Source organism: Poecilia latipinna, unplaced genomic scaffold (assembly GCF_001443285.1).
Source record: "Poecilia latipinna isolate Pla-1442-1.1 unplaced genomic scaffold, P_latipinna-1.0 Scaffold573, whole genome shotgun sequence".
In the NCBI taxonomy this organism is placed as follows: domain Eukaryota; kingdom Metazoa; phylum Chordata; class Actinopteri; order Cyprinodontiformes; family Poeciliidae; genus Poecilia; species Poecilia latipinna.
In genome coordinates, this window is record NW_015113189.1 from 658,694 (window position 1) to 676,901 (window position 18,208).

At 39.6% G+C, this 18,208-nt stretch overlaps 1 protein-coding gene across 1 annotated transcript in view; it reads right to left on the reverse strand.

Annotated features, from left to right (window-relative positions):
• asic2 (acid-sensing (proton-gated) ion channel 2) overlaps positions 1-17,663 on the reverse strand; it is a 117,351-nt gene extending 99,688 nt beyond the window's left edge. Inside the window, exon 1 of the mRNA XM_015041964.1 lies at positions 15,531-17,663. Within this exon, the coding sequence (XP_014897450.1) occupies positions 15,531-16,223 (693 nt within the window). The 5' untranslated portion in view covers positions 16,224-17,663. The remainder of the gene's footprint in view (positions 1-15,530) is intronic.
• Between the last annotated feature and the right edge of the window lie 545 nt (positions 17,664-18,208).

Sequence of the window (18,208 nt, forward strand, 5' to 3'; positions counted from 1 at the left end):
TGTGGCTAATATGGGTAAAATGAAATCAAGTGAGCAGCAAACGTTGGAATGGCAAAGCTGCTTTAAGTGATCGCCTGTTTAAAGAGCTGTGAAATCAAGTTGATGCGAAATGATTTGTTGCTTTAGCAGTCACGGCATGCTGCCTGTGCAGACGGTTCGCCACATTATTCCATCACTGCTTGTTTTTGAGTCTTTGGAGGACAATGTGAAGCTAAGGCTGTCTGGAAAACACACCACCTTCTATGCTTATCAGATATATTCAAGATTCACATAAATTATGATTATTACCTCACCGCACCTCAACCTCCTCCCACACTAAACTCACACATGTCAAGCCTGCAGCTATTGAATCAGATACAATGACAACTGTTATGTTGGGAAAAAGAAGGAAGGTGAAAAAGAGCAAAAAAAAAATAATAATAAAACACCTCCTGAAACATCTTAATCAGATGCATCAATCATGAAAACATCCTGCGTTTCTGTTGGCGACACCTGAGTGAAGGAAAGATGTTTTACTTCCTGGCAACTAGTGAAAAATGGACATTTCCAGCCCAGGTCGTCAACTTTAGAAACTGCTATGTTTTCTGAAAGACACTAAAAGTCGACACTTTGGTCAGTGCTGTGCACGTCCTCCATGGTTCTCAGTGCTGCCATCACAGCCTGCCTGACTCACAATCCCATATCTCTGTTCATTTGTTTAAAGCTTTTTATAAAGTTACCATCATCTGCAGAGACAGGCCCAGCATGTCCTTGCTCTGTCCCGTGTCCAGTAAAAGTCCCTGAGGTGGCAGACGCACCTGTCCTTCAGAAGGACGGCTCAGCCTCTGCTCAAAACTCCTGTCAGGACCACGGTTCTTCCTCCTGCACATCACAATGCCTCAGGGAAAGAGAGGAAGTAATAACGACAAAAGATACAAGTGCTAAGAGAAGGAAGGGGGGAGAGGTGCTTAACGTCCTTATGCTACAGCAGCCGAGGCATGCCAGCGATTCCTAATGATTGCAGGATTTATACCGCTGTTGAAAATGGCCCACAGAAGGAAATTGAGTCATATTTTTTAGTTACATTAAAGTCTAGGAGCGGTTCAAAGAGCAATCATTATGTTGTGTGCTAACCAGAAATACACTTTCACATCAATAATGTCTACAAAGCACAAAGGAAGCCCTGAATGGGAGCAACTGTGGAGTATCAAAGGGTTTTCTGCACATCATCTGGAGTGCGATGTTGCGGTTTAGGAAGCAGTTTCAGTAGACCTTTTAGTCATCTGCACTTGAATTGCAAATGTTATCACAAGTTCCACATACTAACAAGGCAAATGCAGATATAGCAAGCTCTTTGGGAGTTCTTTTTGCTAAACTAAAAGCTCTCAAATTTTGGGACAAAAAAATGCAGCTATGCTCCTTCACCGGAAAAAACATGTTCAATCACAGGTGAGACAAACATCCACCTCCAATTTATCTGATGCACCGAAAAACTCCTTCCAAGCATTTATCTTCCACTCCACTCTCTCCCTGCATTCCTCTTCATCTCCTGCAATTTTCAAAGACATTCTGCAGAGAGATGGGGTCAGGGGTCATATGTGCATGACTGTTTTTTAATGCTTGATCCTAATTTATGCAGTGATGGATTTAACCCCTTCCAAAGTAACAGTAAGCCCACTTTAGACCAGCACAAACAGAGATAAAAGAATAAAGGAAAACCAAAACCATTATCTGAATGCTGGCACAAATCAAAGGAGAGGGCGAAAAAATATAAAGCTTTAGATAGAAGTAAAGAGAGTAACTAATAAATTCATTTTAATCGTTTTCAATCTGTTATACTCGTGCTCTCGTGAGATTGTTGTCAGTACTTAAGCCTGTTCCATGGCTGGGTGCTTTTATCATTTCTACAGTTTCAATTACATCATATTCATATCTAAACTCAACATAAGATGAAGAACAAATGTATCAAATTTCAGGCCTAAATATTGAAACATGTAACTCTGCACCCTTACAGCGGCCATCATGGGTCACTTATTGCAAATCTGGTTGCTGGTGTAGTTGGGTTATTTTCGGAACAGATGATCAAAGGAGATATTGAGCGAGTAGAAACTGATATCAATTATGAATCACAGATTGGCCACAATTGGACGGTAAAAGACTGAAAACTGTTACATTCAGACAGTAGAATCAGAATTAGCCTTAGAAGGAGAACATGGATTCATTCTGCCTCGTATCGTTGGTGAAGTTTAGTGGCGGTGTTGTAACGGGGTGTGTGATATTTTCATCAATTAGGCATCTTTTAAACACCACATGTAACCTACTGTTGTTGATCATGTCCATTCCTTTATGACCATAATACACACATTTTTTGATGGCTGCTTCTGGGAGGATAATGCACCAGGTCGAAAACCATCAAATCACCTCAAACTGGGTTATTGAACATGACAAAGAGCTCACTGTCCTCCAGGCTCTGTTCAGGTGGAGCATCTTTGTGATGTGGAGGATAAAAAGATTCACATTGCGGATGTGCAGCAGAAGACTCTGCAGGGTGGTACTGACCAAAATGTCTGGAGGATGTTTCTGACACCTCGTTGAATTTATGCTGAAAAGAATTAAAGCAGTTCTCAAGGCAAAGAAAGCACAATCTGATACAAAAAATGTATCTAACAGAGGGGTAAAAATGTTCCATTAATCAGGGGTCCAGGTTGTTCTAGAAGTAAAGGGGAAATTGGGCAGTAACCTGTGGAAAGTTGAAGAAACTGCCTGAAGAAAAACCCAGACCGCTGCTGTATTTTCACTTTTGATTTGGAATGTTATCGAAGTGTGAATGTAAACTCTTTACCCACGGAGAATGAGGCATCGGCCTCATTTATCGAATGCTCTGTTGTGTTTCACTGAGTTCAGTCAATTCGCATCTATATTTTAAATGTCTTTGAAAAACACTCAATTCTGTGTTGCTTTCCTTGAGTAGGTGAAAGTGTAACCTTTTATCCACAAACTATGGTTTGATGTTGGTGAGGTTGACAGAAAATCTGCTGTGGATTTTAATCACTGATGTGCAGCCGTTTGAATCAATACGCATTTTTAGTTCTTACATAGAAATATTTATTGACAAACAGTTTAAATGAGCAACAAGGCTGAACTTTTCCATGTAAATTGTAGAAAATGTGCCTTTTTATGCATGCATCTGTGGGTTTAGCATGATCTGCATTGACCTGTGCTCTATATAAGCAGAGTTATGTTAAGCCTGCCAGGATGTGTTCATAACTAATGGCGTCCCTGGCTGCAATATGGGTATGTGTCTGTAAAAAGCGCGACAGAGAGTGAGAGCTTCAAAAACACTTTGATCTTCCCAGGTTTGACACCAATCTCTGCCAGTCTAGCAAGCTTCCTCTGCCGTATTTCTGTACAGCGTCTACTTTTACCTTTCTTCTCGTTTCCCCCTATTGCAGGAAGTTTCTATATTTACATGTTCTGTACAAATCTTCCCAAGAAACATCTTTCATATTTCCAATGGATTTAGTTTGTCTTTCATATTTTAGCAAAAATGCTATGATTTCTGTCAGCTTTTCCCTTTAAGATATACATTTTCTCTGATTTTACTTCATTCTGTGTATCCTATCAGTTTCCAGCCAACACCGATGCAGAATACTGCAGCTGGAGAGGATGTTCTAGTAAGTCTCTGTGTTTTATGTTACCAATAAAAAACTGACAAAAGAAGTTTGGAGTAATGAGTTTGTGCAACATTTGCCAACAGAAGTAGAATGCAATGGGAGCAGATTGTTGGTAGGTTTTGAGCTTTATATTGGAATATTATTCCCTTTATCAACATTTTTCATGCATGTTTGAATAATAGTTGAATAATCTGTGGCAGCCAGGTTCTCCAGACTAGCAGCAGCAACTATCAGCAAACAGCTGATGGGGCTGTGAGTCTGCTGAGCTAATCATGCAAACTACTTCTCAGTCTGAATATTATTCCGCTTGGAAACAAAACATAACGTTGTGATGACATGCTAACTGTGGAGTGAAAGAGGACAAGCTTTTTAAAGAGACAGAAGCCAATTTCAAGGCGTCAAAATAAAATATATACAGCGTTTCCATAAGAAGTGGAGGTAACGTAGGTACTTTGTCTGAACTATAAAATGGCACTATGTGCCTGGAAAATGTCCTCCTTTATGTTTCATAGCTTCAAGGGAGAGAGACACTAAACAGCCAAAAATAAATGAGTCAGTTGAAAGAGTCTCATTGGTGGAAAAGTGCAAAGTCAAAGGATATTTACTATAAAGCCAATAATGTAAGCTCCCTCAGAAAGGCCTGAATATGTGAGCAAGAAAGTGAAGCCAATCCCTGCACTGAAGAAGCTGCTGTTACTTCTCAGACTCTGCAGACAGCTCATTTAGCTTTAAACACTTAATGTAAATCTAGCAAAATGTATCAGGCAGATAGCTAACTCAGCTAATGCATACAGTATGAGAGAGGAAGTACAGTCACGCACTGCTTTAAGTGGAAAAAAAAACTCAGATGAACGTATACGCCATCCGTTTAGACAAAATAAAGTAGTAAAATGGGATTAGTGAGTTTTCATTTGTGCTTTAAAAAGAAAATACAATGATCAAACACTTTTGCATGTAGTATCTCCATAAACTAAAGGTTGATTCTACTAATTTTATTTTTACAGTAAAACAAAATGTACAGTATTTCGACAATCAAATCCTATTTAGATCAGTCCAGATTAAAATATTTCCAGGCATTTTCCACCTAAAGACGTTTTCTTTAGGTGGTGAAAAACATGTTTTCTCAACATTTAAGACAAGTTGTAGGTGGAAGAGATGTTGTCAAAGAGATGTGGAGATACTCAACAGAAAACAGAGGTAGGTTCAGAGGAATAAAGAGTCTTCAGCATGAAAATAAAAGCTCAGTCCAAGGTTATTTAAACATAAAGGCTGCTTGTGATCAATTTTGTGCAATACAACGTATATAATTCAGATGATTCAGAGATTGGGTAAAGGTTTTAAAGACGTTTAAGCTATTGAATTCATTATATATGCGAAAAAAGAAGCAAAGTAGAACAAAAAAAGTTAGACTAGAAATAAATATAATCAGAGAAAGCTCTGAGACGCTGTTTATTGGACCACTAAACTACAAAACCCCACAAAGATGGACTTTATGGAGGCTGTTAGGAAAGGAGCCGTTGCTCAAACGAAAACCTCGACTTTTAGATAACAGGCAGATAAAGCCCTGCTCACTAAAGATGTTTTTGCCGCTTAGGAACCAAAGAGTTCTCCAAAATAATGAAACAAATGTAAATAGGCAATGTACACTATGTATATTAATACTTATATTTGTAGTTTAACCGAAAAAATTCATTTCTGAACCTTTTTTGAACCGTGTTGAAGGAGTGGAGATGAGGATTAGGCTGTGTAGTATGAATATACTTTATCCTTTCTTCTCTACTCTAGAGAGGAAAATTGCAATATCTCGTTTATAAAAAGGGCCAGCTGAACATCTAAAGCCTAATTTGCAATTTTCATCAAAACACACGAATGACCAGACTTGAACCTCAAATGGCAAATTTCTTACTTATAAAAACTATTTCATTTTACTTTTCCCCCTCCAACAAAGTGATGTAGATACCAAAAGTCACAAATCACATTTTAATCTAAATGAATATGCGTTTACATTCAACTCTGACTGGCTGCGCTGCGGTTCCAAGCTGCCACTGAGCCGTTTTAAAGAGAAAATCAAATATTTGTGAGCTGATTTTAAAGATTTACATATTCAGTGCGAGGGCTGCAAACCGAGCTGAGATGTTTATCTCTTTCCTCTCATCAGATTAAGAGCAACATTGCAACATCTCACGCTGTGTCACATAAAAAGCCAATCTTATTTTACATTCCTTTAGTTTGTCAGTGAGAAGATTCATTATTATTGGCGAAGACTGATTTCAAATTAAAATGACGGAAAGAAAAGCATGTCTGATTCGATGGTGTTTATTCTCAGATCAGCAGGCTCATGCGTATTTTATCCTTCATATTACTATTGTATACCGTGTCATGATTTAAATTTAATCATTGTTGTAGATTCACCAATATTCCTTTTGTGGAAATATATCAGCTTCAGCTGGAAGAAACGTTGGGAATGCTCTGATAGCGACAAATACCCTCTTGGATTATAGCTCCGTTTTTCTCCAGATTCGTTTTAGGGGAGCTTACATTGTGGCAGAACAAGTACAGGAGGGAATCCCTCCATCTGAGTTCAGCATCCACAAGTCTAAATGTAAAACATCCATCTTTATTATTACTTGTGTGTGTGTGTTGCATTTCTATATGGCAGTCATGGCGACCAATACAATATTAGCAATAATAATAATAAAAGATATCTTACAAGTTGAGCAGAAAAGGCCAGTTTCTGGAAAGTTTGCTTTTAATTTTGGAAAAAATCAACTAAATAATTAATATACAGCTCAAAGCTGATGCAAACAAAGGAAGTTATTCATAATTTATTCAAACGATACGAGCAAGGATAAGACTAAACAGAAAGGAGAGACTGAGATGAGGACAAAGTGTTGTAATTTGTTCTTCATCTTCACACCATCTACCAACACATGGAAAAACACAAAAAATTACAAGATGTTACATTTTTAAATTATAACAATAAACTGAAAAACTGATACTTTTAATCTAAAAATTACAATCTTCCTGTGAACTTTTTCTCTTGAGTTTATATTTACTCTTTTTGACTTGCATAACCACCTCCTCGCTTCTCAGCTTCCATTAAAAAACAGACGATCATTATAGTATCAACAATTTAGTGAAAAAAACATTTAAACATAACTACAAGAAATAACTTAAGATGGTGTACTAATTGAAAATATGCCAATTTTTTCCTTCAATTAAGAGTGTCATCTTCCCACACAGCACTTACATTAAAACTCAAAGTTGTAGTAAAGTACTAATTGATAAGTTTGTTTGTTGAATTATTTATTTATTACACAAAATTACAGCAGAAACAAATTAGTTTTTTACTGTGTTTACATTTATTGTCATACTTTCTTTGTTTCGTTTTAAACAAGTCCAAAGATGCTGGATTAACATAATAACTATAACGGTGATTCAAATATATATATATTGTCTACACGAATCATCCACCAGACCAAAACCTGCTCACAGAGGAACCACTTGACTGAAGAAGCAGAAGATTAGATGCGCCCTGCAAGGCAGAAAAGATTGAAGGAGGAAAGACAGAAATTTACTTTCCCCCCCCACTCCCTCACTTTATTCTTGTGAATTTTGAAATGAAAACTAGTGGTGCACAAAAGAGGTGATATCTGTCCGGACGAAAAAAATAGAATTTCAACCAGCAGGTCCATTTCCTGAGTGAAATTACAGCTGAGTTGGTTTCAAAAGGAGATAAAAAGAGGAAGAGTGAGAAGTAACGGCAGCTTCATTTTCCAGCTCACAGATGGTGCGAATGTCACCAGATCAGACATTGTTGCAGAGAAAGGCATGCCAGTATGGAAATAAGGGACCACAGTATAGCGAGATGGAAAAACAGCATGAAGGGTATTGTCAAAAACACATAAATCTGCATTTTATTTACCCAGTGCTTTTAAACCTGAGGTTTTCCTACAATTGGATTTAAACTGATGCCAAAGCACACTTTTTAAACCCTGATGGAGACAAGTTATGTACAGTCACACAGTTAGAGGAACTGAGACCAAATCTGAATTTTCTAAGTCAGTGTCGAACTCAAAATGTAGATTTTTTTTTTTTAAAAGAGGAATAAACATATTCTTCACTTCTTTCCAGTGAATTAGAGAAATAGGTAATTTTGATGTCTTTTACAGAGGTCTATTAAAAAATGCCAAAACAAACCAAAAACAACATTATTTATTTTATTATTGAGAGATATTCACCGAGTAAATGGCAGCTAACCAGAATCCGGTGACTTTCAGGTTGATCCACCCTGCAAACCCGAAAATCCGATATTTTTCGAATTCATGAACGCACCGTAATAAGCACAGCTACACTGCTCTGACAACAATACTCTGCTGTGGAGGTAAAGGAAATATCAGAAAAGAAAAAAAAAATGAAGTCATAGGAAGCACATAAAAGCAAGTGATTTAAAAAAAGGTTGTATTTTCTGACACGTTGAGACGTGTCTGCAGTTCATTCAGGCTGCCAGAGTTTTAGATTTGAAGGACTGCAGGAAGGCTGGAAAGATAACAGCAAAGTTGATATTTTTTATCCTTTTGAGTGATTCTACAAGTATTTTAACTTTTTGCCTTCAGTGATGTTTTGACAGGACCACTACGAAACATTAATGTTTGCAGTTAGAAGAATCATGTGGACTAAAAATACTCGAATCTCTAAGGAGTATACATATTTTTCTGTTTTGGGTTTAATGTTTTCTTATAATAAACCAGAATCAACTTAAAACAATTAATCATAAGATAGTAAAACCAGTTTAAAATGTCAAACCTGTTACCCTTTTATCCGTTTTGAAAATATCACTGAAGTTTTACAGTGTGATGGTGCCTCTTCTAAGAGAAATAATTAACGTTGGCTCAGGCTGGAGGCTGTTCATAAATCCAAATGATTTTATTCCTATGGCAAAATGAGATAACAAATGGCTACAAAGATCTGATTTTTGCTCCTCCCTTTTTACAGTGTAGAAATTTAACCCGGGCTGCACAGTGGTGCAGTTGGTAGAGCTGTTGCCTTGCAGCAAGAAGGTTCTGGGTTTGATTCCCGGCCCCGGTTTTTCTGCATGGAGTTTGCATGTTCTCCCTGTGCATGGTGGGTTTTCTCCGGGTGCTCCGGTTTCCTCCCACAGTCCAAAAACATGACTGTCAGGTTAATTGGCCTCTCCAAATTGCCCCTAGGTGTGTGTGTGTGTGTGTGTGTGTGTGCATGGTTGTGTGTCTCTGTGTTGCCCTGCGACAGACTGGCGACCTGTCCAGGGTGACCCAGCCTCTCGCCCAGAACGTTAGCTGGTGATAAGCACCAGCAAACCTCCCGACCCCACTAAGGGACAAGGATGTAAAGAAAATGGATGGATGGAAATTTAACATGTCTGAAATCTAAGATAATTTCCACAGGTTGGAAAAACTCCAGCTTCTATTAAACTAACTATAAAGCACTTCTTTTATACACAATACCAGATCTTTCAAGTTAATCTAAATTACTTTGCCCTTGTATTCTTACAACATGATTAACACAAGTGAGCTTAAAATCCAATTATTTCCCTCATCTGAAAAATCTAACCAGAATTTAATACTTTCAATAAAAGCCAAAGCCAGATAAGACTTAATTTGTTGAGATATTTATAATTATGAAAACATGTGCAGAAGTTTCACACATTTTACAGTGTTACATTTTAACTTCACTTTATAATTACAAACATCACTGTATAACATGTAATAAGAACATAAAATGTCCATTTCCAATTTCAAATGGCTGAGATGAAGTGGTTAATTTTAACCAACAAGGCCACCAACAGATCCAGCAGCCAGCTCAGGTATTCTGCTGCAATGCTGAAAAAGCATAGTAGAAGAGAACAAGGTGCTGCCAATACAACATTTTTTATTCTCAGAGTATACAAGCAAAATTCCTTTTTTGCCAAGTGATGCAAATATAAATACAGTTTGTTTGGACGTCTATTCTACATTTCCGTTGTTGGGACAAACACTGAAACGTAACAAAATCAACTTAAGTAAAATCAAAGAGCCATTTGGAAGGATAACTGAGAAGCCAGCTGACCAGAATAAATAGGAAGTTGTTAACATTGCCTGCTATGGGAAAATCATACTGCGATATTTCACAAAGCGGGAACTCAAACTAGCTTTTGAACCTTTAACGCAACCTTGATCCCAAAATGTCGTAAAATTAACACGTAGCCTTCTGTGGTGCAACACAGTGCAACTCAACAGAAGCTCCCTGCAATAATCATACATCACCTTTGTTTTGTTGACCTTGTCTGAGAGTTGTTGATGCAACTCTTGGGTAATCTATGACTTTTCAGTGCATTTCTCTGTGCTAAAGGCTGTTTCTTATATTAGTTCCATTAGCATCTAAAAATCTGAGCTCAACACTCAATACGAAGAAACCAGTGGGTGGCTCTCGCCCGGAGGTCCTCAGAGCGAATGTTTTTATTTATTTCTGGGTTTTGTGCATATATTTAAAGTAAAGCAAGTTTGTACGCAATAAAAAGTAGCAAAGCGTGAGATTTGAGGTCAAGCAAAGCATTTATACGCGTTTCTTGAAGTTGCAATCAACGCCTCTGCCTTTACTCGCTCTGTGTCTTATATAAATACTTGGCACTGTTTTGGTTGTTTTCTTCACTGTAAAACAAAACTCATAATTTAAGTCTTGGACACTGACTACAGAGTTCAACAGTAATATTAAGGGAAAAGAACAACATGTAACATTTTATGTTGTTATGGTTTGTTTTATGCAGCAACACAGCCTCATCAGTCTTAGTGTAGAATAATTGCATCTGCATTTGGGACTTGATTTAAAATAAGAAGTCCAGGTGAGTATTCTCAGTGGCCTTGGGTGTGACCGAGGCAGTGATGGAGAGCGATGTAGTCATTCAAATTAAAACAGAAGGCCTGTTCCTGCTTCAGATGGGGAACGTTGGAGCAAATAAAACAAACCAGATGAGCTTCAGTGAAATTGGATCAGGAGTGATGGTAATGGCTGGCTTGGGACGACCTGTAGTTGATGAGATTGCTTTGGTTGGAGCTACAGCTTCCATCTGACAACCACTCTTGTTCTTCTCTTTCAGTACAAATCAATAGCTTACGGTGTTGCTTCTATAATCCTACCGAAAAGGTCAGAGCCCCTCATTATTACCAGGATGTGCTTAAATCTCAATCACAGGCCCCTTTGCACTCAGCAGGGATAGATCAGGCTTTTAGGGCTGCTTTACAATAAGCTTCAGTCAATCTGTTCATTTAGTCTGTGCTCACTAAACAAAGTTAGTCAACAGAAGGTTCCAAAGCACTGGAAGCAAAATGACGGACAGCAAGCCTGAAAAACTACTGACTGAACAACATCGTTCTGTTAAATCCTAAAATAGTAAATAGTCTATAATCATAGCTTGGATGTCGATGCTTGGTTTATTTGTTCTGAACAAGCCTTTATTAATTCACATTGAATAAAGGCTGCTAAACCAAATCAAGGAGGAATTTCTAGAGCAATGTTTTCCTAAAGCAGAGAAAGTGAAAATGTGTGATATTTATAGAAGAGACGGTTGCCCTTCTACTCTATACCATGTTTCATTCAGTATTTTTGTAAAAACTCTGCAGCTACAGACTCTCATGGATTCCAATCAAAGGTACAACAACATCAATGTTCTCCCAGAAGGTGGAGATATACAAACAAATCATCAAGTTTCATAGGAAATGTTCTTATACAGTTCCGGCTAAGAATTTTCTTTTATAGGAGCTGCAGGAGGGAGAATTGACAGCAGTGTTGATTTGAAGCAAGATGGTTTACCTCTGTATGTGGTCTCTGTTAATTGTATCAATGCGCTCTTAGTGTGTGCATGCATAATTGTCCTGCATGTCTGTTATAGACTGGCATCCTATCCAGGTTCTCTCGCTCAATGACTTCTAGATATAGGCTCCAGCTCCCCTACAGTCCTCCAAGTTAAGCAGCTATAGGCGATGGATGGATTGACAGGCTGACAGTTACTTTTACATCCTTTTCTCCCAGTCGTTGACTTCTTCCACTTACTTTTGGAGCAAAATCAGGATGTGAAAGACGTGTAAAACCCATAAAAACTGCTTCACTGCTATTGTGGTTTCTAGAAAGTAACATTGGCCCGTATTGGGTCACTGTTCAACAAGTGTCAGAAAAACACAAAAGACACAATAGATTAAAAATGTGTTGAACAGTGGTGAGTTCAAGCCTTTAGAGTCTAGACCACATTTGATCATAATTAAAAATGTAAAATCTTAAGCAAATCGGAACTGGATGAGTATAAACTGAACAGAAAATCTTTAAAACACCAAATACACCATGACACACACACAGTGGACACCATCTTGGCATCTACACTCTTCTATGCCAATCCAGGCAAAGCTTCCTGGATTGGCAGCTTTGCAAATGCCAGCCAATAGGATGCAAAGTAGCATTGCTCCTCAAGTTGCAATTTCTTTCAAACATTATAGATATGTCCTTTGTAAAAATCTTTGCATAGGCAAGCTTTCTGCAAATAACTTCAAGTTGCATTCCAGAGAAAAGTGCTGGGTAAATCAATAATTAGGTAGGGATCGTCTGTGATCTACTGATATAAGTAAGCCCCTTGAATATTGCTAAAACCTTGTGAACTGCCTAGCAAGCTGGACATATCGTTACACCCAAAACATGAAGTTTAGCCAGTCAGATTAAATACAGTATAAATAGCAGGAAAAAGACAAAATTGTAAACTCTCAATGCCAAACTCTTTAAGACTCTTTTGCAGCAACTGAGTCGCTGCGGTTATGAGATTTTTATGAACACAGAGCTGATGCATCACAGTAGCAAGGCAGTCCCCGCCTACGGTCTGATTAGGTGCTGCTCCCTAACCCATAGCAGTTGTTAATTTGTCATTCTGGTGCAGTTATGTTCTAGATGGAGCTCTGGGAAACGGGGTGGAGATGTGTATCTTCTTCACGTACAGAGGCTCAGCCTGCTAAGGTGCCATTTACGTTAATTGCGGAAGGCAAGAACGGTTTGCCTTGCTCTTCCTTTTCTGTCATTCGCTGCTGATGGGCCTCGCCGAGGGACAGCTAAGGGTACATCACTACTGGATATGTGGAGGAAAATAGACCATCATAAACTACATCACAGGCTTAATAGATTTATTGATCAGACGGACAAGCTCTCTATGATACAGTGGAATCGGCACATGATACCCCGCAGCTCAAGGGGCTGTCCAGAGTTATGGGTCCTATTTGTATTCCCAGCCAGACACCTTTTCCTCCATGTCATCTCGAGTTTCCAACCTGTAGACATCTGTCTTTCTTCTTCTCCCCTGAAACTACTCGTTGCTTGACAGTTCAAAGCATTCTCTGGACTTTAAAGCTGGTGATAACCAAATCCAATCAAAACTAGATTTCACACTCACCTTCGATCACGTCATACAAATTTACACACAATTTAAGCCCTCTCATGTTTATCTCCGTCCTTGCCTTTGCACCTGTGTTCTCGGTATCTCATTTAATGTGGCTGTTGCTTCTGTTCTGGTCTCGGGGTGACAGTGATACCAAAGGGGCCTCGGGGAGTCGTTGCTGACTTGCAACAGGAGGATAATGAGATTAGTGAAACCATCAAGGCCGTATTAACAGCAGAAGACCCAGTTTTAACGTAAAAACAAGGCGAGAAAGAAAGGAGGACTGATAACTCAGTGTTGCTCTATTCAGCACAGAAAACCTGACTACCTGTAATAAACTGACAGAAACGTGTGCTTAAGATGGAAATCTATCTCATAACACCTCGTCTATTTGTTCATTTAGTAAGGCAGCTTCAGCAGAATTGACCCAAATGTTTTCACCAGTTTTGCAGATATTTTTGAAGAGACCAATTACATTTTCAAGTTTGCACAGCGGTTGCCCTCAGCAAACATTATCTCCATCAGCAGCTTGATCCACCCGTAGCAGTGTTCACACATATCAGACGTGGAAATTCATTCAGGCAGGAGAAACTCATTGCAGTCCCACACTCAACACGTACAGCTCACATTCATAGCACATCAGGGAAAAAAAAGACTTCACAAAAGAAATGAATCTTTGCATCAGGATCCACTTGACTGAGTGTTTTACCTCAACAGAGTGAACCAAAAAAAAGAGGACAAAACAAAACAACACCTTTCTGATGCAGCAATAAAACCAACATCTGGTTTTAGTGGATGGGAGGAAAATCTCTACCCTGCACTGTGAAATTATCTGTTTTCTTTCACCTGACAGTCTTGTTGTGTTTCTGTTATGGAAAAAAAAAAGACCAAGAGGGCAGGTAGATCAGGACCTCCCACTTGAGCTGGACAAACAAATAGAAAACAAGCAGCTTCAAGTAATCACAACCCCCCCATCAACAAACACTGAACAGAGACTGATAGTAGCATTGTACTGAGTTTGGATTGAAAGGATAACATGATTTTTGAGTTTGAGTGCTGTGAGAAATGTCACGCTGCTTTCAAATGGCATTAGGACCTTGTGTTTTGAACACACAGATACACACAGGATAGTTCAAGACTAATCATACAAGTTTTGAAAACACTATTCAATGTTGCTGAAATACAGTGTTTGCTTTGGGCAATTAAAAAAGATAGTTTAATTGTCTTAATTCATGTAGATGCTCTGAATCATTTGAGTTTGAGCTGCACACTAAACTGTTGCATCAGGCTATATGCCCTGAAGAGTTTATTCATTGCCAGTAACGTAATATACCTGATTCACTTATTGACGTATGTTAATTAAAGTGCATTGTCCATTTTTATGAATAATTTACAAAAATTAAACATTTATAGTGAAACAAACTCCACAAAGCAAAGCAGAGCAATAACTTCAGAATTAAGAAACAAAACATTTAGAGAAATTTATGTGAACACGACAGCTTAATTTTACTCTGCAATGTTGTGCTGAGCATGTCCTAAACTATCCTTTTAAAAGAAGAAGAAAAATAAGAAAACATGTTGAGGTAAATACGAGTCACGCTAGTTTGCATACAGCAGCAAAACTCTTACTTGTAAGTACTGACCTCCTTGGACGATGCACAGTTGGCTCCACAAGAGAGTTTATCAAAAGTTGATTGTCATTTGATAGAACGAAAGGCACTGCTCTTCTCTACGTCATGTGACCTCTTAGTGTTTTGCATGGATCGTATGGTGCAGATGTTTGTAGCTCCCGAGAAACCGGATGAAACAACTGTCACCAAATCTTGTGATGATCAAAGCAAAGTTACAAGTTTACAAAGTAGTCCATACTTAACTGGGAACCCACAAAAGAATATATATGCCAATTATCAACAAGGCTAATAAAACCAAAAGCAAACATGCAAAAGTACTTCTTCAAAGGGATTGTGATAAAAATGGCAAGACTTCAGCTCAAGCGAGATGTGACTTAATTGAAGACAACTGAAATAAAACCAACCATGCAGATGAGAGAACTGTAAAGAAGCATGCCAAATGAGGAAGAGTGGGCACAAAAACCTACAAACTTACAGCAATAATATATGAACATGGCAATTTTGGCTTATGATGGTTTACACTGAAGAAATAAGGAGAAATCAACTCATAACGTCACTGTCAAATCCTTTTTCAGCTTTCTTGTTGTCCAGAGGATGCTTTCATGGCTAAATAAAACAATGTCCTTTTAAACAATAATGGCATCATCCTTTCTGCATTTTCATCAGTGTAACTTTCACATCCAAATGAGTTTTAAGTTAAGATAATAAAGTTTTACTTTTCAAGTAGCTGAAGGGAAAAGGGGGCAGTGTAAACATTTGTGTAAACTTTAAAGTTTTCAGATATTTTCCAGAAAATGCAAAACTCAAAGTTGGACTTACGGAGGAGAAGTTGTGCGCTCCACAGGGCTCTCCCTTGTATTTGCATGACAGAAGCATTTCATCCAGCTGGTGGCTCAGTCTGTCCATAAACTCCAGGTTGGTTCCCTCAAAGTTTCTGGGTGGCAGAAAGAGCCTGAAGTCTGAGAGTTTCCTGAACCAGGCCAGATGGTCCTCCTGCATCAAGTCCAGAACCATAGGTCTTACTGTCCGGTTAGCCAGCAGCAGGCCAAGCCAGTGGCCAGCAAAGTACAGGTCGCTCTTTGTGAGTTTGTAGAGGCGAATTGGGTTGTTGTTGCAAATAGTGACAGCAGGAAAGGCAAGTTCTTTGGCCCATTCGGTGTGGACCCGTGTGTACGTGGGAAAGGACAGCCAAAGGAGGAGTCGGTTAGAGGACCAGGATAACAGCAACCCCAGGGAGGTGCAGAGAGCCAGCAGCCAGAACGCCCGGCGGCCAACAGAACCTCCAGGGACACAAACATGCCGCAGGCCGTGTAGACGTGTCCTTGACAACAGAGTGGATGTGACCTGAGCCAGAGTTGGCTTCGTGAGACGTCGCTTGCGAGCCCTTCTGATCATGGCTGGGGAACCCCTCCGGAGACAGTGCCCCTGCAGGGCCATCGCTGCCCACAACGCTCCTACAACCGCAGGAGAGGCGTCATTTCCTGGCCAGGCCTCAGGGACAGGGGCCAACATGTAGCTCCAGGAGAAATCCACTATATAGCCTTTATCTATCCATGCACTCAATCACAGCATTATTGTGTGTACATCAAAAAGTACTCAGATTGTTGTGTGGTTTAACGTTGCCCATCACATAGCAGCAGCAGCAGCAGCTACTTGTTGGTCCTCATTCCTAGTCTCAGTCTGAAAATTGCTCCAATCATTCAACTCAGCAGGGGAAGAAGAGACAAACCAGAGAGGCAAATGTGCTCTAAGCAAGGTGTCTTCTACATGAGCGAGTCCAGCATCCATGGCAGTTAGTGTGACAGTGAACAAGAGACGATAAGACAGAGAGAGCAAAGGGAAGAAAAAGATGAAGAAGAGACAGAGAAAGAAGGGAGCAGAATAAAAATACCAAAGGCTAAGCAGGAAAGACAAAAACAAATGTGGGAAGGGAAGATAATTAAAATAATGAGATGACAGGGGTGATGGATTGGTTGGTGTGGTTGTGGTGGTCCTAGCAGAGATTTTCTTGTTCCATCTTTTCCCTACTTTGCGGAGTTGTAGCTTAGTGCTCCAAAGCCCATCAGGCTTTCAGACATGTACAGCCAGAGATTATTATCAATCTTTTCCTGAAATCAGTACAAGCTCTAATACAAAAAAGATATTTAAAGCTTGTTTGCTTTCAGTCTCTCTGTGCTTTCTCACGTTAGATGCGCCGACTCCTCTCCTCATGCTCAGCTTTGGCCGGTTTTATTAGCTTCTTCAGGGATCCTTCAAGTAGTTTTTGATCTGCTTCTCAACCGCATCGTCACAGTTGGAAACCCACAACATGCTTTCACATTTAAAAGAGGGCATTCATGCATATTCACGGACATGCACAGAGGTTTTCTACAGAAAATCTGAGCGAGGCTAATCCACTCAGTGACACTGATCTCAACATCTCTCACCGCCTTTTCTCCGGCTCCTGGTCTCTTCCTCCATAGTTTTTCTCCGCGACTTAGACAGTGCATCTCTCATGTTAGTATTCCTGTCATGTCCTCGATCCTCTTTCTAAAAATAATCTCTTCAAATCAAATCTATCAACTTGCCCTCATGCTCCTCCTCCTCCTCTGTTGTGTCAGGCAAGCCTTTGGTCAGGTTCACTCTCCTCTTTTCGTACTCCTTCTTTCCCACTTTGCACACACACTCTGGCTTCTGCCTCCGTCAGGAAAGGCTCCTCCGTGCGCTTTCCTCAGTCTGGGTCCTTGTCTGATTTTACCAGCGTTCTCCTTCTCCCTGCTCTGAATGACTTCTCTCTCCTCTGTGATCACTCTGTTTATCCCGCCTCCCTCTCTCTCCTGTGGTTTCCTCCAGTTTACAGGCAGCTTTTCCTCCCTGTGTCACCTCTTCTCCTCCTCTGCCTGCGCCACAGCTCTGTCCACGCTGCCGGTGAGTCCGTCACTGATGAGAGCGCCTGTCTCTCTCTGTGCTAACTTGTGCCGTCCTTCGCCCCCCTCTGTTTGCCTGCTGCTGCTGCTGCTAAGCAGCCACAGAACGATAAGCGGCAGGCGTTTGCATGCAGCGCACATCAATAAAATTTTGTGCTTTCAGTATATTAAAAATCTATTTTTTCCAAGTGTGGAGATTGAACATTGATTTTGAAACCAGTTTTAAAACTAAAACTAAAAGAAGCAGAATGTGCAGCGGCTACTCACCTGCATCGACTAGGGGTCAGCTAACCATGTCATAAAGATGCAGACCCAGAACTCATTGATGGTTATCCTCTAAATGCGTTGGTGTCCTCTAGAAATAGCTAAACAGTGTCATTGATAAAGGTGACCAAATATCAGAAATGAAGGCAATCAACCTAAAATAACATTGTTAACAAATTAGGTCACATAAGAGCTGAATATCAAAAACTAAAAAGGGGAGAAAAAAAAACAATAACAAAAATATTCTGGGTGAGAAATGGTAGTGTTTTTCTTGTCATACTGACCACTTGAAGCACTTCACACAAGAGAGACATTCAGTCAATCGCT